Raw genomic sequence first — 27485 nt, 5'->3', positions numbered from 1 at the left:
ATGCATGCATCATGTCTTCTGGAGACAGATTTGAACTAATGACCTTTCGTGAAATCACCATATAAGAGGATAAACAAGGGGGATTCTGGACTTTGTATAACAGGAGCAAAATGCTACGGGATATCCCCCATATTGAATTGTCACATTTGGGTCCAATAGCATAATTCACATATGAGCGTCGAAATCTTTGTCCTTGTAGCGCTTGCTGTATGTAATTCACACAAACCGCATTACACCCATGTCAGTCAAACAGGCACTACTTTTGGCTATTCCAGTTGAAATCCATACCCCCCATACAGAAGACACAACCTTAATCTCCCACACAAGGAGTGTGAATTTCAAATAGGGTTACCTGAATGGGACACTCCATTTGAAATCTACACCCCCTGTGTGGGAGATTAAGGCTACCTCTTCCATAGGGTGTGTATGGATAACTGGATTAGCCCAACCAAAATGACACACTGCATAATACTGTATAAGTGGTAATTTTCGCGTAGTTATTTTCGCGATTTGGAGTGAGAGACAAATTTTCGCGAATGTTATTTTCGCGATTGCCCAGTCCTCCCCTATACTTATAATACATTATGGCATATATTCGCGAGGTGTTATTTTCGCGGTTGGAGCTCTAATCGGGAAATTCGCGAAAATAAAATCCTCGCGAAAATTTCCACTTATACAGTAATCAATCGGTACACCATTTTTTCCTTTGCGACACATAAACATGGCAGTCCGGAATCCCCCTAGTCTTAACCTCTATACAAAATATAAACTTACAGTAATTCAAAATTTACTGACAAAATATAGAACTACAAAATGTTGGAAAAAAAAACCACAAAAACAAAAAAACTCAATTTCTATAAGCTACAATATTGCATTTTTTCAATGAATTTTATGTAATTTCGATTCAAATATAAGTCAATTTGGTTTTAAAATAAATATTAATTATGCAATTGCGCTTCAACAAATCATTTCTAATAATACAATGTTGTGAGTGCCCTTAACATAGAAGTGTGGATTGAGCATTGGTGGTGATTCAGAGTTTATTTACATTTTGGCCTGATCTATACACTGGCCAACGGTGTCATTTCGAAGCACATGATAATTATTGTTATATAAACATGTATAAGCGTTACATCGAAGCACATCTAAATATACCGCTAGCCACAGGTGTTATATCAAAGCACATCTCTTTAATCAAATGATGTGACTATACTATCGTTATTATTTGGTTTGCCTCAAGTTTGGTTATGACCTATTTCACTTGTAGCAGTATTGAACCATGTGCGTAAAGTCAATCGCACAGAGCGTACAGGGCTGTTTGTTGGTAAGCTTGCAATACAATCGCGAGAAAGCATCGATGTCACTACCGAATTTGAAGTGAACCAAAGAATAGGTAACAAGCTGTTTATAGTGGGTTTACAGAAAGATTGCCTTCATTACGACAAAGGTCACGTCCCACAAAAAATGAACTATATAAAGCTTGAAACGTTCACGATAGTCAGCCCGAACCCAGCTAAGCTCGTTTATAAACACACTTGTGTTCTCATGTCATCTCACAGCAAATGAACCTCAATTTGTTACTAATACAGTGTTTATAATAAAATGACCTTCGACACCTGATCACCTCAAGTACACATTGCATTAGCAACAATATTGACTCTACTGCCCCACCATAGTAAAAGGGGTTACAACTAACATCTTTTAAATTGAGAAATTGAGTAAAACATGTCGATTCTAACACGCCAACACCAATAAATACCCAAATTAAGATGGGTCACCATGTACAGGTCTATGCCAGCTGAACACTCTTTTAATCAATTATCTCAAAAAGATCAGTTTGTCAGTTTTGACCCTTTTACCACAGTGGGGCAGTATACTATCTCAATGCAAACAGATGGCAGATTTCGCACAAAGACGTTGCTACTACTATACAGTGTTTACTGCAAGATGACCCGAGACCTTTACCAACTTTCCAAGTACCATCCCGGATCGTCTCCACCAGAATTTTTTTCACAAATGACGATCCGTGTCACCTCACCACGCCTAGTCAGAATTCTGCTCCCACGGTGATGGGCGGTGAGCAGCTGTAGAGGGTGAAGTCGTCGCTGTCGATGATGCTGGGTGAGCGGGCGATGGGAATAGCGCGGGTGGGGCTGTACGGGGCAAGGTGAGTTGATTCCTTGCATGTGTAGCAGGCATAGGTATTGTCATCTGGGAACAGGTTTTGGATGACCGGACTGTGGAGAAATAAAAACATATTTATGAGGTGGTGTTAGTTGTGACATGAAGTTTTCGAGATGAGATTTCTATGAAAATGGAAATCGATTTGAAGATAGGAAAACAAATTACTGAAACTGTGTTCACATTTGTGACTGCCCATGCTTGGAAGATACCAGAGTAACAATCAATAAATAGGCTGACAATCCTTTTCTCTTTTCTTTTGTTCATTGAAAGGTTCAATGGACTGTATCTCGTTACTAGTTCTGCCAGTATTACGGCCCCTTTGTGGCGGATGGTTACATTTACACAGGCATTGCAACCAGAGTTGTCACCAGCCCAAGTTGAGTGAAGGATAATTTACTTACAAGCAAACACCCACCTGGGACATCCGAAAAGTGTTCAAGTTAGGTTCAGGGCATTTTAGTTTAGGATTAGGTTTGGGTTAGTGTTAGGGTAAGGTAGAGTTAGGGTAACTCCAGGGATGCCAGTGGCCTTTAGTGATTTTGCAGGAAAAGCCTGAAAAAGCACACAAATTTGGAGTAACAAAAAGTAGGAAATCCTACAATTGAAGGTCCCCAAGGAAATCTGGCATTCCTGGACTTAGTGTTTTTGGGTTAAGGTCATGTATATAGGTTAGGATTAGGAGTTAAATTATGGTAAGGGCAAAGTTCAGGGTTAGGGCAAGGATTAGGGTTTATAACCAACTTACACAAGGGTTTCTGGAATGACATAGTAGCAGATTGGTCGCTTGAAACCGTTAAACTCGGATCCAGCACACATGGTGTACGCTCCCATATCTGAGAAGAAAGAAAAACAGTTGCCTTGTTTAAAAGTTGTACATATTTCCTTTTTTGTACTTTCAGTTATTTGATTTCTATTTCATTTTCATTAAATTCGTATTATGCTCTTGTATTCATGTTTTTTTATTGACTATTCATTTTTCTATTCCGCCTATTGCCTTCATTCATACCCTTATCCTGCTTACCTACAATGTACTCTTGACATCAAACTTGATGTTTTCTAGGAAACACTGTCTGATGTCTTCTATTGTTTGGCTTTTCCTTAATTCTATGTGTCTTGTCCATGTCCCTATAATATGCATGCTTGTGTGTTGTCTTGTCACTGCTAGGATCAAAAGCTCAGGCCCCTAAAAACTTTGAAATTCTTCGGTATTTGCACACACTGACCCCATTTGGCCCCAAGATGACCCTTGGCCTTGACCCCAACATCCCTTCAGCCCATCCAATAATCACATCGCTACCAAATTGGACTTCACTAGTTATGATATTTATTGATCTATTAGTGCACAGACAAAATGAGTATGGCAGTCTCACAACAATGTCTCTTCCCAAGGAGAGTGCTGGCTAATTTACTTACAAGAAAACACCTGACTGTATTATGTATTAGTGCACCACCTACTGACCAAACCATGTTAACTACAACAAGTTACAATGGTGCGGCATAAACAATCGAGTGAATGTTACAGCGGCGATGTGTCGCTATAAATTGTAGTTTTATATGCATATATGGACGTGAAAAATTGTCCATTTTGGTCTTGATTTTTGATATAGTTACTAAATTCTGTACACAATCAAACAATATTTGCCGATTTTGTGCACTGCCAGTCAGAAAGAAGCTTATTTTTTTGCCAGTCGGCAACTGCTAGTGGCGGTTACTGCCGACCAGCTAGGTGACAATCCCATCTCTTTGACATAACAAAGTTACCAAAATGTCACCAAATAATGTCCTCACCGACTCACCTTGGAATACTATCCATTCCCCCCACTTCCAGCTCTGGTAAGAGGCAGTGCTCCATGATGCGGTCCAGCCCGTCACATGATGGTCCCCAAATACTGGTCGAAAAGGTTGGTACGCAGTCGTCACGCTCCTAAACAGATAAAAGAAATCAAAACATTTCCTTGGTTAAGCTGACATCGCAACAAAAAGGGAAAAGCGCTCCGTATACATAGTCTGCCAAGCAGACTATGTTGTTTGTCTCGTCGTCCAGTGTGTCCCCTTTGTAAAGCTGTGTGCTTGTGTAGTCTGCCAGTGTGTCCCCTTTGCAAAGCTGGACCAAAAGTTTTGTGCGAAGGACAATATGCCTGGATATCCAACCGCTTGAATCTCATTAATTCAAGTAGAGCCGACATGCATTTCTTCCGTATGTGATGCGATTTGTTGCAATTTTTGTTGGCATAAGTCGTACATGTTTGTGTGTTTGGACTTTTGACTTTGAACAAAGCAGAATGTTTATGTTTATCAAAGGCTACTGTAAATGTGGACATTTTTGTGCTACATATATTTTCGCGCTTTTCAAATTCTAAGATACTACCGCAAAAATAACAATGCACAAATATATTTCTTTTGTGAATAGGTCAATGAAAAGAAACTCAATGAAAAGAAACGGTAATGTAAAAACAAGAGAAATGGTTTAAAATTGGCAATGCGCGAACAATTAATCGAACAAAAATGTCCACTTTTGTTATACAAAGAACCAGTATGAGTAGTATCCTTTACAGGTTTTTTCAACTTTATCTGCGATACAACATGCTGAATGTAATGGTATTTATCGTTTTAAGATGCACATCAGGACAGGCGATGCATCATTTATCAGGCATACCTTGAGCAGGGCAGGTTCCACAGTGGCGTGGTCATACAGCAGGCAGTTGAAGGAACCATACACTCCGTCGTTGACGTAGTACATAAAGGCAGGCTCCTCGCAACGGTCTGGGGCCACAGAGTTGGATACGAGATCTATCGGGGAGAAAATATGATACAATTTACATTAATTACTGATTGATTAAGACTAAGAGTAGAATGTTTAAATCACAAATAATACTGTATTGTTATTTCCACGATGGTTTTATTTTTGCGAATTTTGCGATTGGAAGTGCAGGCGTGAAAATAACACATGTGAAAATACAGTTTTTATAATTAAAGTTACTTTACACTTTCATAAATCCTGCAAAAAAAACAACTTGCCTAATTCCAAAAATCCAAAAAACATGAAAAATCATGTACCGGCAAACGAATAAATACAGTATAACATAATACAGTAGATTAAATTCCATCTTCCCAGCCCTCGAATTACCCAATTTGTACGTACCCTCAGACTCTGGTACTTTGAACGTCTGCAGATCGCGGGCCACAACGCGCTTGGTGGTGACATTAACTGCCAGTGTGAAGGCCGAAGCGACGTAGAAGCGTCCCGGCTCTGCGATGATGCGGGTGCCACAGCCTGGTGGGAAATGCTCTGCCAGAGCTTCGTTGATGACCTCGCAAAACTGTGGGGGTTTAAATCCAGCATGTTAAATGTTAAAATGAATTTGTACAAAAATAAACAAGTGTCAATTTACATACCGTTTTCACCTTAATCGGTGATGACTTGAAAAAGGCATTTTTCCCACTACGTAACAAAATGTTTTTGTCTTTTCATGACAAAAATATTAACAAATTCCGGAAATGCAAAAAAAAAAAAAAAAAAAAAAAAATATTTTAATATGGCCAAATTTCCAGAAATCCAGAAAACCTGCATCCCTGTTTACCAATCCTCTCATTCAGAATCAATGCAATCCAAGTTGCCAAGCTACACCTACCCTCTCAAAAGGAATGTTGGCAGAAGCTTGTCCTGGATAACCACCTCCAATGTCCAGCAAGTTCATCTGAAAACCCAACCGTTTGCCACGATCCATGGTATCCTTAGCGTCCTGGATGGCCTCGCCAAACGTACGCGCATCGCGGCAGCCGCTCCCTACGTGGAAGCTAACGCCGATGACGTTGAGTTCCAGTTCTTTGGCTTTATCCAGGAGGAAGGGCGTGTGCTTAGTGTGACATCCAAACTTGATCCCAAGTTGGCACTGGGCGCTGGAGTCATCCGTTAGCATCACGTAGCACCAATCTGAAAAGATAAAAGAGGGATTGAGTCAAATTTATCTGACAGGGCTTGTATTGGGCTTAAAAAACAGGGTGTGATATAACTGATAAGCATTTCCACAGATAATTTCATAATTTCCAACATTAGCCAAAAAAAAATTCTTTGATTGTCCTCATCCAACATCCTTAATTTTGAAATTCTTTCGAAACTTTTGGCATTCTGAAAAGTTTTTTACACCTAGTTTCGTCACACTTCTTTTACCGCTTTAAACCATGAATGAAGTGATCCAGTAGAGAGACATATATCTCAATTCACATGATTTGACTACTACTATGATGTTTAACAAATTGTCTATGGAGCAGTGTAATGCACATAATCATGCATACATCACGAACAAAAAAATCGCAATCAACTGAAATTTATTTGGAAATAAGCTTTTTCATGGATATATCTAATTGAAAAATTACATTAAAAGAGGATGCTAGGATCAATAAACTCCTTTAAAGAACTTGACATGGTTAGGGCCGGCGTTTGATGTCGACATATTTCGTATCTTGACATCGACATACATTTGGGTTCCGAAAAAATACCAGGACTTTTTTTCTTTCATGATTTTAGGAATATTAAAAAAATTTAGCCTAAAAATAAACACCATCGGCAATTTCAGCATAATTCAAGATGGCCGTCTTCATAGCGAGCACATAGCGATAAAGTGTACAATTTACACCGGAAAACAAGGCAAAATACTGTCAAAAGTATGCCCCTGAAGGCAAATAATATGAAAAGTTAGCGAAATAGTAGGTAAAAGATAAGATTTGGCATTGCATTTTGTTGAAAATACATTGGAAATGGCCAATATTTTGAGTGAAAATGAGCTTCCCAGACGAAGTTTTACTGGGCCATGGACGAAGTTCTGTCGATATGTTGACATAATTCATTTTGTCGACAGGATTCCGACAGAGGACCTGTCGACACCGGCCATAGACATGGTAGATGATGTTAGACGTCACAGGATTATACTCACTGGGCTTCGGGAAGATCTGCTTGACCTTGTACAGCTCGGCCTCGTTGTCAAGCGTCATCATGCTCACGCCCTTCTCGGCAGCAAAACGGATGTGAGACTTCTGCTTGCATGGGTTGGCAAAGATGATGCGCGAGGGGTGCACACCCAGGTTCAGAACGGCCTGGATCTCCGCCTTGCTGGCGCAGTCAAAGCCAGTCTTGAGGGCTGCGAGAACCTTCAGAATCACTGGATCAGGGTTGCATTTGACGGCTGTAGGAATGAAAAGAGCATTTATAGACTGGGTTAGGTACGAGCTTATTTTAAAATCAGGACTCAAATTTGGCACTTGGCTAAATTTTTTTTTAAATGGTTAATTACAAGGTTATTGTTAGGGATATCTCACACTTATTGGATTTCGATGAATCAAGCTGCATAAATCTGGCCTAAAAATATTTTTGTTGAACCTTAGAAATATACCTATACTACAGTCAGTCTACTCTGAAGTACAAAGTACCAATGAGGACGCACATTGTGCCAACTTTGAAGGCACATATACCTGCAGCAGAGACGCAGCACTTCGCACTGTTTACGACAAGGTTCGAAATGTCACCCCGGTTTGACCGACAAATTTGCCAAAAATTATTGCTAAAACAATACACTTTTTCTATAGTGAAATTTTGTGCAGAATCTGAATCTGAAGTCAAAAATGCCTACAGTGCTTTCGTTTTCAAAATCCAAAATTCCTATCCATGCAATTTCTATACAAAAAAGTGTGTCCAGGGCTCTAAAATGGGCATATCAGATTGTTAAAAAAATCCAGGCTTTTTTAATATAAACAGTGAGCACCAAAAAACTTGTTATAGCCAAGTATCTTGGGCACATCAAGTTTGAATTTTAAGTCCATAGGTCGATTATTAAAATAGCCTGGATTTTTTTATCAAATGCGTATTTTTTTCACGCCCTGGAAAATAAAGGGGTAGGGGTAACATTTTGTGATTTTTCTGAATATTTATACAGGGGTGTGAGTGACCTGACAGATAAAAAATCTGAAAAAATCTGAAAAAGTCTGAAATTTGGAAAGCTCCTATACTTTTGTACAGAGGAAGTGCAGAAAAAGAGATAAAAATCAAGATCAAAAAATCTGAATTCAGATTTTAATCTGAACTCTCACACCCCTGTTTATAAACAATAATAAATACAAAATTATTATCAGCATTTAGCTTATTAAATGCTGAATCAAATGAGGGGGGAAATCTTCTTTGTAGTACCTTCTGATCAAATTTTATGACTGTTACAAGCCGTTTGTCGTCCGAAAATTGAGTTTCTTCGTGAATCTTTTGTCACTGCAAATGTCCAGTGACCATTACAAGTAAAATAAATGATCAATATGGAAAATAATGGTTTTGACTGAATGGTACTGCCCTCAATTAATGAATAAAAGTGATAAATGGATCATCATTAAAAGGTTAAATGGGTATAATCAGTGATTCAAAAGGATGGCTCCAAAATTTTGTCACACAAAAATGGCATTTTTCGGACAAAAATGACCAAAAATCAATATTTTTCTCAAAAACTATACTAGATACAAGGTTTTAAGTGGTAAAATTAGAAACTACAGACAATTTTACCCCAGAAATGACCTATAAGCATATATGTTTTATTGTTATTTTCACAGTCAAATATTTTTTTCACGCTTGTGTCAGTCAAATCGGGGTGAGTTCTCGAATGCTGTCTTACGCACGTTGTCACTTTGTACTTCGGGGTGGACAAACTGTAATTGTTTTTTAGTTTGTTTTTGTAGCCCATGTATTTTAACCACATCGACTGCATCGACTGCACCACATCGACTGCATTACACACAGACACTTTGCATAATCAACAAAGTGATGTTTCAGCTATCAATGTGATACCAATTATTATTACTGTCATTCCAACAATACATCAAACTAAACAACCAGTGAAAAATGTGACCATGCCACTCACTCTTGAATATTATCCTAAAACACATGCCCCTCTCATTAGCCCAAGGCAGTTTATTATTTCAACTATTTTGCAGAATAAAAGTTTAGAAAATACCAACAAATATAGTATCAAATGTATTGATAAACACAAATTTGTAAGGAAAATATCAACATTTTTGCGCCACAAGGTACTCAAAATAAAACTTGCCATAGCTTGTACATATTGCACAGCTCTAGTTTGTAAATTTATAGTGTAACGCTACCTCATGAACAGTGTTCGAATTAAGGAAAAATAATTGGTTGTCCCACGGACAACCAGGTTACAATTTCTGGTTGTCCGTCAAAGTTTTTGGTTGTCCGTATATTACCAGCTAAAAGATACACATACAAAGGTGAGTTTTGGCTACACATTTATGGTTGTCCGGCGGACAACCGAATCAGTATTTTTGGTTGTCCGGCGACTTTTTTAGTTGTCCCGGGCAACCGGACAACCAAAATTTCGAACGCTGCTCATGAACCACTACCTGGCCACCACCACCCTACTTAGCCAATTGAATCAGATAGTATCAGATACCAGATACCATTCTAACTCTGTTCAAGATACCTTTAAACTTTCCAGAATAATTCAATTGATATTTTATCTTTCATTAATACCAAATTTACTACGTTCCTACCTTTTTTACTTCCAAAGAGAAAATAAACGATGACAGCGAAAAATGCCCACCACCCTTATTGGGTCTCAAGTTAACACATGGTGACCAAGTCTGTATTCAGGTATTTACTATAAACAATATGGTCCGGGCGTGCCCCACAAACATATTTTGTCACAGCTCAATGATTATAATGCATAACTGAAAAGGTGCAGTCTCCAGGTCACTTTGAAGGTCTCATCAGTAATTTGTATTGTTTTCTAATATATTTAGCCTTGAATTTCTCACCAGTTATAAACCAACTACCATACAATATCAAAAGAATTATGAAACCCATGATAGTACACTTTCCTAGTACTGAGCATCATAAGGCCTAAACAAATTGTTTAATTTGTTTGTTTTTTGCACAAAAAAAAACCCATAGGGTTGGGCCTAATATTAGGGTAGGTCGGGTTACAACAATCAAACTTTTGTTTAGGCCTAAAATTATTAATGCCATTAATCGAGGGTTTGAAAGAGAACCCCTCACAACTTTTAACTTTTAAAAGGTTCCAGTTCTCCTGACCAGATTTGCAAGAATCTGAGCACCCAATTTTCTCCATTTTGGGTGCATTTCACCCAAATTTTCTCAATTTGGGTGCACTTTGACAAATTATTAGAAAATATGCACCCAGAAGGAAACAATTTGGATGATTTTTTTGGAAAGAAAATGTGTAAAAAAAACACCTAAAACAAATTTATGCAAAGCAGCCCTCACAATTACTTTTTGCAATTAAAATTTTCACAGGAACTATTTTGTGAACTAATTATTGCCCTTATAGCCATCATGCACTTTGAGCTGTGATCGCTAATAGATACCAGTTTCCTGCTTACAAATTATATGGGTCAAAACACCAGGGTCTCAGCCCAAACATGCTCATTTGTCAGGAAAGTTCTTTAACCCCAACATCAGGGATGCAGCTATGGCAGGCGGTGGTGGGCAGCAGAGCCCAACACTCAGATTTAGAGCCCACCACTGATAAACAATCTAAGCTCTATAGCACCAAGCATTCAAGTGTCAAAAATTGCAAAATCACATAGAATTTGGCCACACTTTAGGTGATTTTCAATAAAATTGTCTATTTCATGTAAAATTCCCTCAAATACCACCCGGTACTAAATAGTCTCTAACTACAACCCTGCCCAACAACATGCTTTAATACATTCATTAGATGACCTTTGAATGTAGTTGGGAACAAAAACTCATTCTCTAAAACTTGAGGTCAAGTGTTGAGATATGATTGTGGTATGGAGGCTTAAGAACTGTGCCACCATAAATGAGAATGTTTTAGCTCAAAGTTATAGGAAAATTATTCAAGTTGTGTTCATCGTAGAACTTTCCCACCACATACAAGTATGATAAGGATAATTCACTGAGCAGAGTGCATTAGTCAAGATAATCGCACAAGACCGTAGAGTTATTGCATTTAGCTCGAGAGCCGTTAGCTAAATGCAATAACTCTACGGTCAAGTGCGATTATCTTGATTTAATGCACTTCTGCTTAAGTAATTATCCTCATACACTTCAAGGGCATCACTTATAATAGAAGAAACACATTAAAATATGATTAATATTAATATTTTTAGTCTAAAAAATAATTAAAACATGTATTAAAAACACTGGTCAATAACCTGTCTCCACTATCTGTTTATTTTCTCATCATAGTCAGTTTGATGGCTGCTTTATCTGTTAATAATGGTGTTACATTGAGCGTGTTTAGAGTGGCTGTACATACTAAAAGATTATCCTTATCATTGAAATTGATTCCGCAGAACAATCAATAGTTGTTTATACCATGCACTTCTGATGTGCTTTTAAATAGGTCTTTATTTTGCATAACAAGGAAAATTGCCATAATAGTCACGGGTTCATATCAAATGGTCAACCGATCATTGCTGTGTTGCACCTGAAGATAGCTAGACCTGTGTTGTGTTCTGCATATTACTACACATGATTTAACCGGAAGATTTTATTGGAGACGAAGGTTGACTATCTTCATGATGATTTGTTTTATTTGCCATATATACGGAAATTATCGAAAATACTCAGAAGTAAGGATACAAAGCAATGAAACTCTTCTCCGGTTTAGGATCAACCATGGTATTATTGAAATAATTTGTTAGCTTCGTTGAAATGCATCTCGTAATCATTGAAAGGATATATTGTTGATTCACTGGCTTTGTTTTGAAGATATCATCCGAAAAGGGAATAGGACCTAAAACATGATTCTATATTTAGCCGAACAAAGGTAAGCATATGTCCCATTTTAAATGTGTAAACAGAGTCTTCTTTTTCATTTGGTTGGTCTGAACCATAATCATGATAATACCTACATGTCCCCGAACTTCAGCGGCAAAAAAAACCACAAACAAACAAAAAAGAAACCACAACAAAACTCTGCCGCCTTCGACGCGGAAAAAAGCCCCGACCTCAACTTCCAGCACCCCCCCATGGAGTGTTGCTAACATTTATTATGCGGTCTTTATTGACAATTCCTACACAACTAGGTATAGTCAAAACTCAAAAGCAGATACAGTATAAAAACTAGAAACAATACTAGAATAAACATAAAATAAGTTAACATGAAATACCTGAACGAACAGTAAAAGCTGCATTAATTTAAGCACACACAATTTGTAAAATATCATTATCTTTAGCACCCATAACAGCAATAAAAAAATAATAGTTAGTCCTACCCTACTTAGGTTTGTGGTATTCTAAAAAGACTTAATATCAGACAGAAAAACCTGTCTCAGATAATCATAAGCTTTACATTTCATTATTATAATATTTAATTATAATAAATATTTATATTTATAATATTTAATCATTATGTTTAATTATCGCATAGGCCTACTGGCTACTGATCGGTATAAGTAATTAATATTCAAGCATGCCACAATACCACCAGCTGAAACAAAAATGCAGTTTGTACACGAAAGACAAATAAAAATTAAACAGAAAATAGATCTACGGTGGCTAATATCATTACTAAACATGCACAAAAGTCAAAACATACAAAATAAACAAATAGGCCTAAATGTATTGATACATAATGTGTATTATGTATAGCAAAGTTTCCTAAATAAAAAATACGTAAGCGACTGAAATGAAAAGAAAGAAAAAGAAAAAAGAACAGAAAAGAAAAAAAAATGACGAAAGATAAAATATTTTTTAATTTAAAAAAAGTAGAAAAAGAAGAACATAGGTCTATGCAAATCTTGGCAGAATAATAGATTATGACACAAATGTGTAATGGCCGAATTGCACTCAAAATGCAAAATTTGCGTTGTTATTTTACATACAAATAAAATTTTTTAGGCCTATACAATTATAAAAGCTCGGTAGGCCTATTATATAATTGTGGAAAAACGTAAGTTCAGCGCAAATACAAATAAAGTATTGTCTTCGTTGTAGTTTTTAGTGTAAAATGGTTTTATAATTTTTGAATGTCGTTCATTTTATTTTATTTGTTCATGATAATGATATTAACTGGGCCATATGGAAGAACAGGGGAATACTTAAATTTTCCCCTGAATATGGACCCAGTATAAAGAAGAAATAAACAAACAAACAATAATGTTCCTTTTCCTAACACTTAATTTAGAAACGGCCGTAATTCTATTCATAAACTGTAGATTACTTGTTTTGTACGAATCCACACTTAAACTGTAGATTCGTGCAGAAAAGTGTTGATTCGTAGAAAATAATCTACAGTTTATTGAATAGACTGACGTCACAGCAATGGTTTAAATAAATCCCGAGTATCTTTTACTTTATAATTTTGTATCTGAAGGTTATTGACGTCATAATTCCATAATATGTATGTTTACTTCGAGTGATGTATTCATCAGTTGTTGACAATTGATTTTCTTCAAGTACTCAGATAATGATATTAACTGGGCCATATGGAAGAACAGGGAATACTTAAATTTTCCCCTGAATATGGACCCAGTATAAAGAAGAAATAAACAAACAAACAATAATGTTCCTTTTCCTAACACTTAATTTAGAAGCGGCCGTAATTCTATTCATAAACTGTAGATTACTTGTTTTGTACGAATCCACACTTAAACTGTAGATTCGTGCAGAAAAGTGTTGATTCGTAGAAAATAATCTACAGTTTATTGAATAGACTGACGTCACAGCAATGGTTTAAATAAATCCCGAGTATCTTTTACTTTATAATTTTGTATCTGAAGGTTATTGACGTCATAATTCCATAATATGTATGTTTACTTCGAGTGATGTATTCATCAGTTGTTGACAATTGATTTTCTTCAAGTACTCAGTACTAGATTAAAGTTTAATCTATTGTTGTTCTGTGTATTATATTTTACTTATCAATCTCTTGGTGTTTCTAGAGGTTTGCTTGAGGTTATTAAAGGGCAGCTTGCACGTATTATCTAGATTCTTTTGTTTAGCGTGCAGGTTTATATAATTTGTGCACGCTAACTTCAGATAACCTCGCTGAAGAGTGATTCGTAAAATATAATGCACTGGACAACAATGGATAATAAACAATGGAGTGATGCACTAGAAATGTATTGTGTGTATACAGCTTACGACACAGACGGAACACATGTTATTGCACATACGCGATTGGTCAGTTCTGAAAATGTTGCAGCTGCACCGTACGCCCTCGTGTACTCGTGTTGCTACTCGCAAAGTTGCTGGCGTACGGAGAGTTCCACAATGAACACAAAATGAAGCAATTTTCCTTTAGTAGATCAAATAGCTTACCATAGAATGGCTCCACCCGTGGCAGGTGGGTCAGCCATTTCTTTTGCTTGGCGACCAAATCCCCAATGTCCCCTATGAAGAAGGCATCGTCAGAATCCTGTGGGAAATATGAAAGGTCAAAGGTTAGTGTGCATGTACATGTGACATAATGACAATATCTGCAAATGTGCAACCCCAATTTATCCCTAACACCCAACCCTGCTTTTTGCTATCGGAAGTTAAAGAAACGAAAAAGGAGAGAAGATGAAGATGGTTATAATGTAGCAGGAAAATTGCAAAGATATGCCCATAATTTTTAAACCATGCAATAATTGCATAATCACATATTTCTCTTCCCTGAATTTTGCTAAACCTATTATCTCATCTATTCCAGCTCCAGTGACACCTCATTAATTTGTCTGGATATTTGAATGCATTTTACTTCGAAAAATCAATATGCCATGGCTGGAGTGCTATAGCCTATTCAGTATCAAAGTGATTACATAACTCCCTTGGTAACCAGATCATGCACCTTTCATAGTGACCAGTGTACCATAGACTTTGTGTGGCAATTAAGGCTGGCATTTTCAGGCGGGCTAGCGGGTACCCGCCCAGATTACATTACCGGTAGGAAATACCCTGCCCGGCACCAAATTAAAAAAAAAAAAAAAAAGTGTCCCTGGACCTAGACCTAAATGTTAGGATCATTCCTAAATGCTAGGGCTGCCACCTAATGAATTGCTGGAGCTTGAAAAAAGAAACAAAATGGATGACCAACTCCAGAACAGGGGTACGAGAACTAAAAAAAAATTAAATTACATCTTTGTGTAAATAAACACGGCTCCTGTTGCTTGGTTTTAGCCCTTATCTCATCACTAATTCAAACAGATTGCAAGGTACAATGTACATTGAAAAAAGCTGATGTACACAACGACACGTATACAATACATGCAAGGCAACAAAAAACAAAACCTTCATTACTGGCCTGACCAACCCAGCTTTTACATTGTGGGACGTTTTTAGCTGTATGTAATTAAAAACAGCTGTTTAGAGAGCAAAGCTTATTGCTTTTCAGTTTTTCACATTAAATTTTTCAAAAATATTTTTTGGAAAAAATAAATAAAAAAATAAATCAGATTTTTAAACCTTTCGTTGATATTTTTGGGTCATTTAGCCACGCATCAGCATTAGGCCACTAAAATTAAATAATCCCGAGTCTCAAAGCTTGTGAGAAATTGAAAACATGTGGAATGCGGTTTTTTTTTAATTAATTTTTTTCAGTTCAGGCTTTGCGACAAGCATTTGATGCAGAAAGTTTCCAATGTCTGTTGCAAATGTTGGAATAGTAGACAAATAAAGTCACTGCTACAAAATAATTCTTCTCTGTGTTGAAAACTTCTTGCTGAAAACTTGAAATCAAATAGGAATTTTGAGTTTTATTTTTGCCTTTTTGTAACAAAAAAAGAAAGAAATTTGTTGATTTTACTAAAGCGTGCGGCAGCTTTGAAATTGAGACGCTGGATTTAATTCAGGTGGCCTTAGTGGATTTTATCTCATGATTGTGTAAACTAGAGACAATAATTGAAATTAATATTTGGTTTGCAAATGATACCCAGGGCAGCAGAAAATAATCCCATTTCTGGGAACTGTTTGGAATAATTTTTGCGAGGGCAGAACACTTACAGGTGGGCTCATGGGGTCCAGAGGGCAACACCCCTAGAAATTCCTGGCCCTTTAATACAATTAGGCCTTTCATGGGCAAAAATTAGCATGTTGACTTAGCTGGGGCACTGTTGCATTGCTCTCCTGAATTTGTGGGTTTTTTTGCTCTAAACAGCTCTCCTTGTAGGCTCCAGAAGAGCTATTTAATTCCCTCCTGTAAATTCCAAAAGACACTCCCTGAGTGATGGTGTAAATTGTGTTCCCAGAAAATTTTCAGAGCCACATAAAAATGGAAAGATCTTTGGATATTTTTCCCAGTCTTGAATTTTTTCCCAGCAAATTCTGCTCGATTTTGGAATTTCTTTCTGGGTCCCATGGTACCATGGCACTGTGGATTTTGTATAGCCCTGATTATACCTTAAACTAGGCACGGAGTTTGGCGCAATTAAAAGCGGCAAAATCGCTGGCCACTTTTTCAAAATCTTGCGAAAATGCGCCAAAAATAGGTCAAAATGCGCTAAAATGTGTGATCCCCTGTTATCAATGCAAAACACGAAAAAACATCGGTAAAAGCGATGGCATGTCAATCAATTACTGAACGACTTCCGGTTCATTTCCTGTTTCTGGAAAAAGCAAGGGCAAATTTCCCCACATTATGCTTGGTTTAATGATCGTTATTTGTATTTTGATGTACATAAGTGAAGTTAGAACCAATATTGCGTGAATTTTCTTGTAAATGCTGCCGATTTGGGGCATAAAATCGTAAGTTTTAACTTTAAGCTTATCGATGGGTCAAAATCGTGAACATTCTCGATGGAACCCAAAATGCGCTTTGGACACCCAAATGCGCGAAAATGTGCGCTTTTGCGCGAATGTCCGGTGCCTACCTTAAACTATGAGACAGACTTAAATTGGCAAATCAATTTCTTTCAGCTCTTACCTCCCTATCGGAATTGTTGACCAACTTATCCTCTATGATGTCCCTGACGCCGGTCTCACGAGAGTAGACCTCCGCTTCAAAATTACCACTCACTAATTTTTCCATTGTAGACACGATTATAGTCCCCTTCCCTTGCTTATCAACTTGGTACAAAAAATATAGTAGTAACTGTTTTTGTGTTCAATATGTCGTTATTGGCACAATATATCTATAGCACAAGTGAGTTGTTTTTGATAAAATATTCAATTTCAGACGGATATATACAAAATACTGCGAGCTTCAGCAGCCAAGCTGGGTGGGTGTACTAGGAGATTCGAAGCAGGCTAAAAAGAATAAAAAATAATATCATCATCATCAAAATTCAACAATCACAGATCTTTTGACTCGTAATCAAAAGCTTAAGATTAAAGATATTTCTACGGGATGCAAGTAACCGAACAGATTAGGTCGATCTGAGCGGCAGATTTCAGTCAGATCGGTTGCGGATCGGGATCAGTTTCATGCGAAATCATTTTGTGCAAGCTCCTGGCTTAGCTTAGGAAAAGTTTATTACCGTACTTCAGAGTAGTGGTTCCCCTTGTTTGAACTACTAGTATTTGCCATCAGTAGGCCCCGGCAAAAAACACAATTTTTTGAAGTAAAAAACGAGATCCAAAATTTTGAAAAAATGTCAACAGCATTGCAAGCACAAGGTCGATTGCCGGTGTCGAAGAAAGAAAGTGACAAAAATTTGACCTTGAATTATGTTTTATAGTCAAAATATTCCAGTAATTCAATAAATATAATGATATTTGGCCTAAACTTGAACTCATTTGAAATGAAATGTCAGTTTTTATTGAGTAAAGGATGGCTTTTTCACTCGACCTTGTGCTTGCAATGCTGTTGAATTCTGCACTTTGGCGAAGTTAGAACTGCATTTTAATGCAATTTGGCGAACTTTTATGGCATGAAGCAACATTTTTATAGTAAGTGCACTGCTTGGAAACTTTTTTAAAAAGCGAGATAATTGTTTAATAGCGAGAATCACGGCATGAAAAGCGAGATCGCGTTTTTTGCCGGGCCTTAGCCATCAGTCACAGTTCATAATCGCAGATTATAGAGGGCGCCTAATTAATTTATTAAGGAGTGTGAACAAACATTACATTTGGTATGATACAAGGGTTAAGCTCCCTTTTTTAAAAATGGCCCACTGTGCAGTTAGGTATTTTGAGGCTTGTTTAACAGCAATAAACCATTACAAATGGATCAAGAGGGATCATTCCAAATTGTTTGGGATGATTTGCACCGGGTTGGTGTCAAAATGCCATTTCGTCAAACCGTGCAAGAATCTTACTGCATTTCTTTAAAAGACATTATTTTAGGAGAACAAATTTTCATTCTCACACACTTACATGTAAGTTTAGGAGAATCGTTGCCAGAATCGATTGTCCAATTTTCGCTGAATTTGCAGCCCTGGGTGTGAATCGGGGAATGCCAGGAATCGGAGTAGACTATGCCATAGTCGAATTTTATTTAAAAAATATGTTAATATTAGTCATGATGAACCCATTTCGTTGAACTCAAAATTATACTGATGTTTATTAAAATTAAAGTATTCACTAGTAAAATGGTCATAAAGAGTTAAAAATATCAGATGATTAGTGACAATAAAAGTAATTGAATGCAACTTTATCTTGCATAATTATAATGGCTCACTTTAATACTGAACAATTTTAATTTTGAAATCTACCAGTTTATTGATAGCGAACCCCGAAAATTCGACTATTGACTTGGAATTGTAAGCAGAACTTTACCCCCTGGACTTTGCTCTCTAAAAACACACTGTCAAGCATACTTGTTTATCAGTCCATTAACCACAAGTACTAAACATGGTATAGTACAAGACGCGCTAGATGTTTGATGAGAGATTAACTTTTGCGTCAACACAAAAGCGCCGCAAATACCAGACAGTTGTGTATGGTGTAGTTAATGGTAATGGCGCTGGCCCAGAAGATTTAAACCATAGCGAGATATGGGCGGCCAATCACAAGGCAGATCCATTTAAAGATGCATTACATCATGGCCAATTTTAGTTAGGCCAGAACTCTCCATAGAGTCCCGTGTTAAAAATCTTAACCACAAGGCAAGGCAAAGTCAGTAGTCCACTTGGGAAGCTAACAAAGAGAGGGAGTAGGGTGACTGAAAAGACCAGATGTGAAAATCTATCAATTGTGCACACATTAAATTAAATCAGAGTTTTTAAGCTTAAATACAATATCCAGAGTATGCACAAGTGTATTGGGCAAGTGGACTACGGGGTAGTCTAGGATCGGAGTGGACAAATCTAGACCCACAAGACATTATTAGGAGGAAGAACTGAAAGTTTACAGAACATTTAATACTTACACGGCGAAATAAAACCAGAGGAATCCCAGCAAATATCAGCTGGGATCCCAGATTGCCTCAAAGTTGAAATCTAGTTCTTTCTTGACAGCGCCTTCAGGTTCTTCGCTCCAATAAACATTACAGTGTCCTCCCTGCAAAATACACAAGTTTACACAGTAATTAGTTTTAAATTTACTCACATGTTTGGAAAAGTTGAACTTGCACGAAATGCACATAGATTTTTGTGTACATGCAAAATGTAACTTTCCCAACCTGCATTATGTATGAAGTCTTCTATAATAGAGTCATAATGCTGTCCATCTCATCTGCACACACTTCAGTTATTGTGAACCATGAAATGGTATCAGCCTATAAGAGTGAATGTTACTAGCTTACTTACTAGCTTACTAACTGACTAACCATTTGGTCTGAAATGGACATATCTCTAAATGCCACAAGTGGTGTCATATGAAAGAGAAACACATAAAGAATATAATAAAAATATTTTCAAACGTCGGAGGTCATCAAGGGGTCAAAAAAGGTTATTTTAACTGAAAATGCTCAGATTGAGCTTAAATTTAAATGCAATGATCCTTATGACATTCTAAACATTTAAAAAATACTTTAAGATTCATTTAAGGGGGTACTACACCCCTGCCCAATTTTGTGCCTATTTTTGCATTTTTCTCAAAAATTGTAGCGCATTGGTGACAAGTAAGATCTGTATATATTATAGGGGCAAGGACTACAACTACTGTAGTGGAAATTTTATTTCAGCACAGACAACAGTTGTGGAGTTACAGTCAAAAATGAGGGAAAACCAATATTTGATCAATAAATCAATAACTACTTGCCTTGAGTTGCTGAATTTTCAGTGCCGTAGTTATAGTCCTTGCCCTATAATATACATATCTTACTTGTCACCAATGCTTATATAATTTTTGAGAAAAGTGCAAAAATAAACAAAATTCATGCCAAGTGTAATAATTTCTTAAGGTCATTAAGGGGTCATAAAGGGGTCAAAGGTCAAGTTTTCCATCCGATTGAGCTGAAATTTAAACGCACTGATCCTTATGACATTCTAAACATGTTGAAAATATTTTGAAATTCATTTAAGGTCATTAAGGGGCAATAAAGGGGTCAAAGGTCAAGTTTTCAAAATGCTTCAAGTGAGCTGAAATTTAAATGCAATGATCCTTATGACATTCTTAACATGTTTTAAATATTTTAAAATTCATTTTAAGGTCATTAAGGGGGTCATACAGAGGTCAAAAGTCAAGTTTTCAAAATGCCAGCTTCTCACGATCAAAGTATATTAAAACGGCAATTAATAAAAACAGTCTTATTAAAATTAATACTATCCTGCACAGTATTGCTGCTTGATCAGATCGTCACAGTCATCCGCCTAACTTACCTCGTGCCCTTTGCAAGGGCACCGGTGCTCTAGTTTATTTTATATTCTTTACTTTTCCTCTTTCATTAACACCACTCGGGCGGTCATACCTTCGTAGCATTTCGAGATTATGTCCATTACAGACTCAGGCCTACCACAATATACTGCCGAAGCCACATGGTTCAGCTATGGTGCGGTTATCGTTCTAGTTAAATACTGTACTTAAAAATGTTTTCTTCAATGGTACCGTATGTATTGTAGTTGAGAAAATATGCAAAAATGTCGAAATATGCGCAAAACATCCTTACATTTCAAAAAGGCAAGACTTAAAATGCAAGCAAAAGCTTGGTGCATGGTCAAACAATGAAAGATGTATCTAAATTGCACTAATGAGTCCAAAATGTATGCTTGGGTTTCAGTGCGTCAAATTCCAAAAATAATTTGCTAATCTGTCTGGATGGCAGTTTGACTACAAATCCTTGTTTTGTTTAAACACATTTCCCATTAAGGCTTAAAAAATGTGCGTCCATGTGTGACGCAAGTTTGCTGACAAGGTTGCAAAAACATTTTGGTCCGAAACGTGTGTTTTGACAGTCTTTTGCCTACCTCTCTCTTTGTAAACAAATGAGGATGTCAAAATTGTCATCCTGGTCGAATAGTAAAGTAAGAGCATTTGGTACGGTACTGGCAACATTTATAATAATTTGTATTTTGTAAGCAAGTACTTTTTGCATAAGCTGCATCCAACGGTGCAGTAGACTAAATCGACCCTTGATTGCACTAGTATTAATCATGTTTGAAGAGTGTTTTGATTTTTTATTTTAAAATATAATATTTATAATTTATATTGATCCTTGAATAAATCTGCCGTAAATACCTGGAATTTTAATATTAATAAAAATAATTTGAGTATTAAAGTTGATCAGGTGGCAGGTGCGCTATGTATTATTTTGTAATATACTGAAAAAGTTGCCTCAATATGGTACTTTAAAAGCAAATTAATTTTAACCTTACTCAAGAACGATGTGGGCCAACCGGCCAATTGCAAACTAGAGGAATACTTTGGCATCATTTTGGACAAAATCTGAGCAATTTTGAAATTTGGAGCTGTTGACCCCTTGGGACATTTTGTTGATTTTTTTAAAGGAAATCTGTACCATAAACTAATCAATGGCTAATATAGTTATATACCCCTAAATTAAACATACCAGACGCTCTAAATGAATTTCGGAATATTCCTAACAAAGAAAAAGCACTTTTAATCCTTCATTTCTGCGATTCAAGGGAGCCGCCATGATAGCTGCTTGTGAATCCTTTCTGCCACAAACGGTAGTGTAACCTTTCACACAGACCCACGGCGAGCGTGTGTTGCTGTATGGCATTCGCGACCCCTACAGCGAATTTTGGTTTTTAGTGCTGTTTTTACTTTTCGTTCTCAAAAGACATTGTTGATCATAAATATTACTTAAAATACATTTTTTTATGTTCTTCTGTAGTTTTATGGGCAGAAATTGTCGCGTTTTCTTTTGAACGAATGTTGAATCTGAACTTTGGCAGTATTCGCTTTGTGTTGACCACCAAAGTTCACGAGGGACGAGGCTTGTGGCACGGATTTTGCTGGTTTCAAAATCGGGGTACCGTTACAGCGTAATAAAAATACATCGGGTATCAATATGGCAGCCACCATGGATCGCAAACTCACCACTAATCGTCGTAAGGAATTCAGAATTTCTCCTTTATTTGGATGTATATAAGCTTGGGACTTTTACTGTTTGTCGTTTTTATTATTGCTGCAACTATATAGCCATTGATAAGTTTATGGTACAGATTCCCTTTAAGGCCAAGTAAAATAAATTTATATCGTCCAGACTTTCTGAAAATTTGGTGAGGGACGCCCTAATTATTAAATGTAAATTTACTTCATTTTTGTGTAATAATTGCAAATTTTGCATTTGGGCTTTTTCAAGGGGAGGCCCTCAAGCCTTGAAATAAGCAGACCGGAACCAGGAGCAATTTGTTTTGAACATTGCTCCTGGTTCACTGGGATTTTACAAGAACCAGGAGCAATTTCTGAAGAAACAGGAGCAATTTTCAATATTAAATCCTTTTCTGCATAAATACAATACAGCATACCAGCACGACTGCATCAAGTGCAAAACTGCAACCAGGAGCAATTTATTTTAGAAAATTGCTCCTGGTTCATGTGAATTTTACAAGGACCAGGAGCAATCGGTGGCTTTACGAGAATAAATTTGCTCCCCGCGCCCGCTTATTTCAAGGCTTGGAGGCCCTCATATTTATAATTAACCGTTCTCTCTAAATGTACATTGTACACCGAGTGGAAAAAAGAATGAGAGAGTGAAATGGAGGACAACCCCTTAGAGTGGAAAATTTTCACTCCACAAAAGTGAAAATGATTGAAAAAGTAGTCTGTACATGAAAAATGTACAATGTACTCTCAAAAGAGTGAATATTGCAAAAAATGTACTGGGTACCAGGAGTGTTCGAAATAAATCCTCTTGTCCAAAAATCACTGGGGACAACCATATTGAGCTATGTACTTATCCCCTGGACAACCACTCGATTTTACCTCATAAAGTATGACACATTTTGGGGACAACCAAAATGTATTGAGGACAAGCAGGATTTATGCTTTAGTTATCCTCCGGATAACCTCCATATATTTTCCTTATTTCGGACACTGTACTGTCTTTCAATTTATTTAGAATGTTTTCCTACTTCAACTCCTTGAAGAATGGAAATAGAAATACCGTATTCGTTCCAATAAGCGCCCATGCCCCAATAAGCGCCCACCCAGAGGGTATTTTCAATTTGCTATAAGGGTGCCATTAATGTTGAAGTGACAGATAGACAGGGGTAGCGCTAGGTTGCTTTTTGGGGTCCCGGACCCACCAAAATAGAGTTTGGACCCCCTGTTTTTAAATTTTCTGCAAGTTCAGGGGTCCTGCAGACCCCCAGTTTTTCAATCTAACGCTATTTCAGACATACTGTTTATGCTGCATTTGTGCAACACGGACAAACTCTACTCCGGACCCCCTACTTTTTAATTTCCTGCAAGTTCGGGGGTCCCTGAGGAGTGAGGACACTGGAGTATTTAGTTCTAGCGCTACCCCTGCAGCTAGACATCACATCGATACAGTGAAATAGCTGGAAGACTATAGTATATAAGTCCTGTGTAAACTTGCAATACATTTTCTGCATCAGTAAAGCTACTAGAACGTCTCAGGACCCTTTTACAACATACGTAAATTATTTATCTCTAATAAATGCCCCTTACGAAAAAAGTAGGTAAACCAAGTAAAAATAAGCGCCCACCCAAAATGACTTTGTTAAAGCGCCCTGGACGCTTATAAATTGGAATGGATATGGTACACTCTTTTACATAATACATAATTTAACAGAGAAGTTATTTTATTACATATATATGTATTTCATCCATGTCATCAGCACTTTGTTGGAGGTATCCCTCTCATTGAGTCTCATTATGCTCATAGTTTTTCTCACAGAAGCACCCCAACACAGCCTACACATAAATTGACAGTGTTTTTGTCTAATACACCTCTGGGTGCAATTGCAATTTAATTGGGTTTAGGCCAATGAAAGTCAATGCCTTGTTTCCCGTTACACAATTTTTCATGACTGTGTAGGTGACCATTTCATTTTTCATTATTCATTATTTCATACAATTTCATTATTGCATCTGTTACAGGTGTAAACCAATAACTACCCATGTATATACATGTGATAAATCACAGTTTGTAGTTTACAGATGTAGTTTACAATCACATGAAGGTGATTACAACTATTATCAAAAGTTTCACAATATTTTTTACGGGATGAGATCAGAGCAGATCAAAAAGTGCGGGACAGAGAAGTGAGTAGGTATTCATTATCAATTCATTATTTAAAACCATTATCAGCTATGCTCCTACTGCAAAGAAAATCCCTGAAAATCAACAGGAAGAGGTTTATGATATACCGGTACTTAAAACCACATTTTTTTATTGGTGTCATGTTTAAGTTTGTTAGAAATCATTGTTTTATTCAAAATAATGAAATATTTGGCCAGCAATTGGTTTTGAGCGGAGTAGGGTAACGGGAAACAAGGAATCAACTTTCATTAGCCTTAAGGGGGTACTACACCCCTAGCCAATTTTTTGCTTATTTTTGCATTTTTCTCAAAAATTATAGCGCATTGGTGACAGGTAAAATATGTATATTATAGGGGCAAGGACTACAACTACTGCACTGAAAATTCAGCAACTCAAGGCAAGTAGTTATTGATTTATTGATCAAATATTGGGTTTCCCTCATTTTTGACTGTAACTCCACAACTGTTGTCTGTGCTGAAATAAAATTTCCAGTGTAGCAGTTGTAGTCCTTGCCCCTATAATATATCTTACTTGTCACCAATGCTCTATAATTTTTGAGAAAAATGCAAAAATAGGCACAAAATTGGGCAGGGGTGTAGTACCCCCTTAGGGGGTACTACTAACACCCCTGCCCAATTTTGTGCCTATTTTAGCATTTTTCTCAAAAATTATAGCGCCAGGGGTGTAGTACAGCAGTACTAAGAGAAGAACGGCAGTCCCTTGCCCAGATTGATGCGAGTGTCCCATATGAGCAACTAGGCTACGCGGAGCTTTTTTGTGTTCCCTACAAGCACAAGGTCAGAATTTCGTTTCACAGTGCAAGAATCAATCTTGATTCTTGCAGAATAAATACGGGAATCTTTGTGAGAATCGATTCTCTGATTAACGCCAAAATTCTGACCCCGATTAGCATGCCATGACAAGAGCGCCGAACTGTGCCGACCAACGTTTTGATGCGTAATCGGCCAATCAGATTATCGGTCTATATTGTTATGAATTGTACTTATCAGCCAATCAGAACCCCACTTCCGCGTTTTTACACTCTGCAGTCAGCACGCTCTCAAAATGTACGGGCTGTTAATAATTAAGAGCCCTGCTGGGGGAGGGTAAAATGGGGGGGAAGAAATTTTAGCGAGCCAAAAGGGGGGCAATGATTTTTGCGAGCCTTTCGGAAATTTTACCCATAAAACAAATGTCGTTCTTGACAAAAAACTGTGAATCAATTCAATGGCAATGTCATGAAATGAATTTGTTTTGAAGAAAGACATGCTTCTCAGTTCTCACATGTGTAAATAGAATTTTTAGAATAGTTCATGTCATGAGTTAGTACCGGCACCCCGTACTGCAAAAAAATTCAAACATGTATTTAATCCGAATCTTATAAATTCTACCAAAAAAGAAACATCACAATTAATCCTATAGCATCCTCTATATTTATGTCATTTTTCATTAGATATCCACGAAAAAAACCTATTCCCAACATTTCTGTTGATTCTGATTTTGCGTTCGCGAGTTATGCATGATTATGTGTATCTAGCTGCTCCATAGTTTAGGCCCTTCACAATTAATTCTTAGTTTCCTGTTTCATGGTTGAAAACCAGGGATGAGGCGACTTTTAATTATTAATTATTAATTATCTTTTATTTTCTTTATTTTAAAATAAGTGGTCGCAACCTACATCAAGCCATCTTGACAAGGAGCATGCATTTAATTATTTTACTAAGATGTTTGATTTTATACATATTAAAGTAATGGTACAATTAGGTTCTATGTTTATTCATCATTATAGATGATATGATCAAAGTCAGAAAGTAGCAAATGGTAGTCATTAAAAGTTATTTTTAAAGAGAAAATCCAAAATATAAATAAAATAATTAAATATTTTGCAATTCTCTACTTTGGAGGTAGGCGGAAACAGGAAACTAAGAATCAATTGTAATTGGCCTTTATATAGTAGACAATGCGTTGTAATTTCGTTCTGGTGCACCGGAACGAAATTCAATTTTCACGATATCTTTGCTAAACGAATTAATCTGCAAGATATATTTTGTACATAAAATCATAAACATTTATGAGCCAGAGGTTTCCAGTGATATAAAAATCTCAACTTTTTTGGAGAAAAGTGGGGGGATGAGGCTGTGGATCACGAAATGCCCTAAACCCTACATCATGCATGACATGTCTCATGGTCTGCATTCCGACTTCAGTCTGTGCTGTACGTTCATGTGTTTAATTGCACGTGCTTATGCAATAGCAATGCAACACATGTTACGCATTGACATTGTAAAAGCATGTTAACAATTTCCCAATTTTTCCCCTTATTTTCATCCCCAAATGAACTTCTGATACATACATTTTATTACTCTAATATTTACTGCATATTTTAAAAACATAATATTTGAGACAAAAAGTATGGACGTTGCCAAAATACATTACATTTGTATGACATAATTTGACATAACATGTGAAACACTCCATATGGCCCATGCATATGGATGCCGAACGTGTCACCATATTTCCGGCGTAAAAAATCATGAAATCTTACCTGAATGGAGGGTTCCGAGGAGAAACAACGGGGTTTATGTAATCGAGGAATGGTGGCGGTTCGGGGAACCACAATTTAAGAAGAAAATTCTGTTGATTTGCGTTGAAAATGGGGTTCAAAATGATGAGCCCCTACCAATTTTCTATGGTAAATTTTCCAACATGCTTCGGACGGCGATCAAACTGATGTGTGCTACGCTGCTGTAGAAAATGGATGAA

The 27485-nt window shown here is 36.9% G+C and overlaps 1 protein-coding gene across 1 annotated transcript; it reads right to left on the bottom strand.

The window, feature by feature from the left end:
• On the bottom strand, positions 1-27485 carry LOC140139997 (ornithine decarboxylase-like). The gene is given in 12 exon segments (XM_072161806.1): positions 1-2237; positions 2930-3017; positions 3981-4002; positions 4004-4108; positions 4841-4974; positions 5327-5504; positions 5817-6118; positions 7119-7367; positions 14492-14588; positions 17073-17395; positions 19458-19588; positions 27268-27485. Coding segments are annotated over 10 exon segments (1470 nt in total). The 5' UTR covers positions 17178-17395; positions 19458-19588; positions 27268-27485; the 3' UTR covers positions 1-2047.

The sequence above is a fragment of the Amphiura filiformis genome, chromosome 18 (genome assembly GCF_039555335.1).
Source record: "Amphiura filiformis chromosome 18, Afil_fr2py, whole genome shotgun sequence".
Classification (NCBI taxonomy): Eukaryota; Metazoa; Echinodermata; class Ophiuroidea; order Amphilepidida; family Amphiuridae; genus Amphiura; species Amphiura filiformis.
The sequence above is the reverse complement of the archived record's forward strand: the minus strand, read 5'-3'. Positions and strand labels throughout refer to the sequence as shown.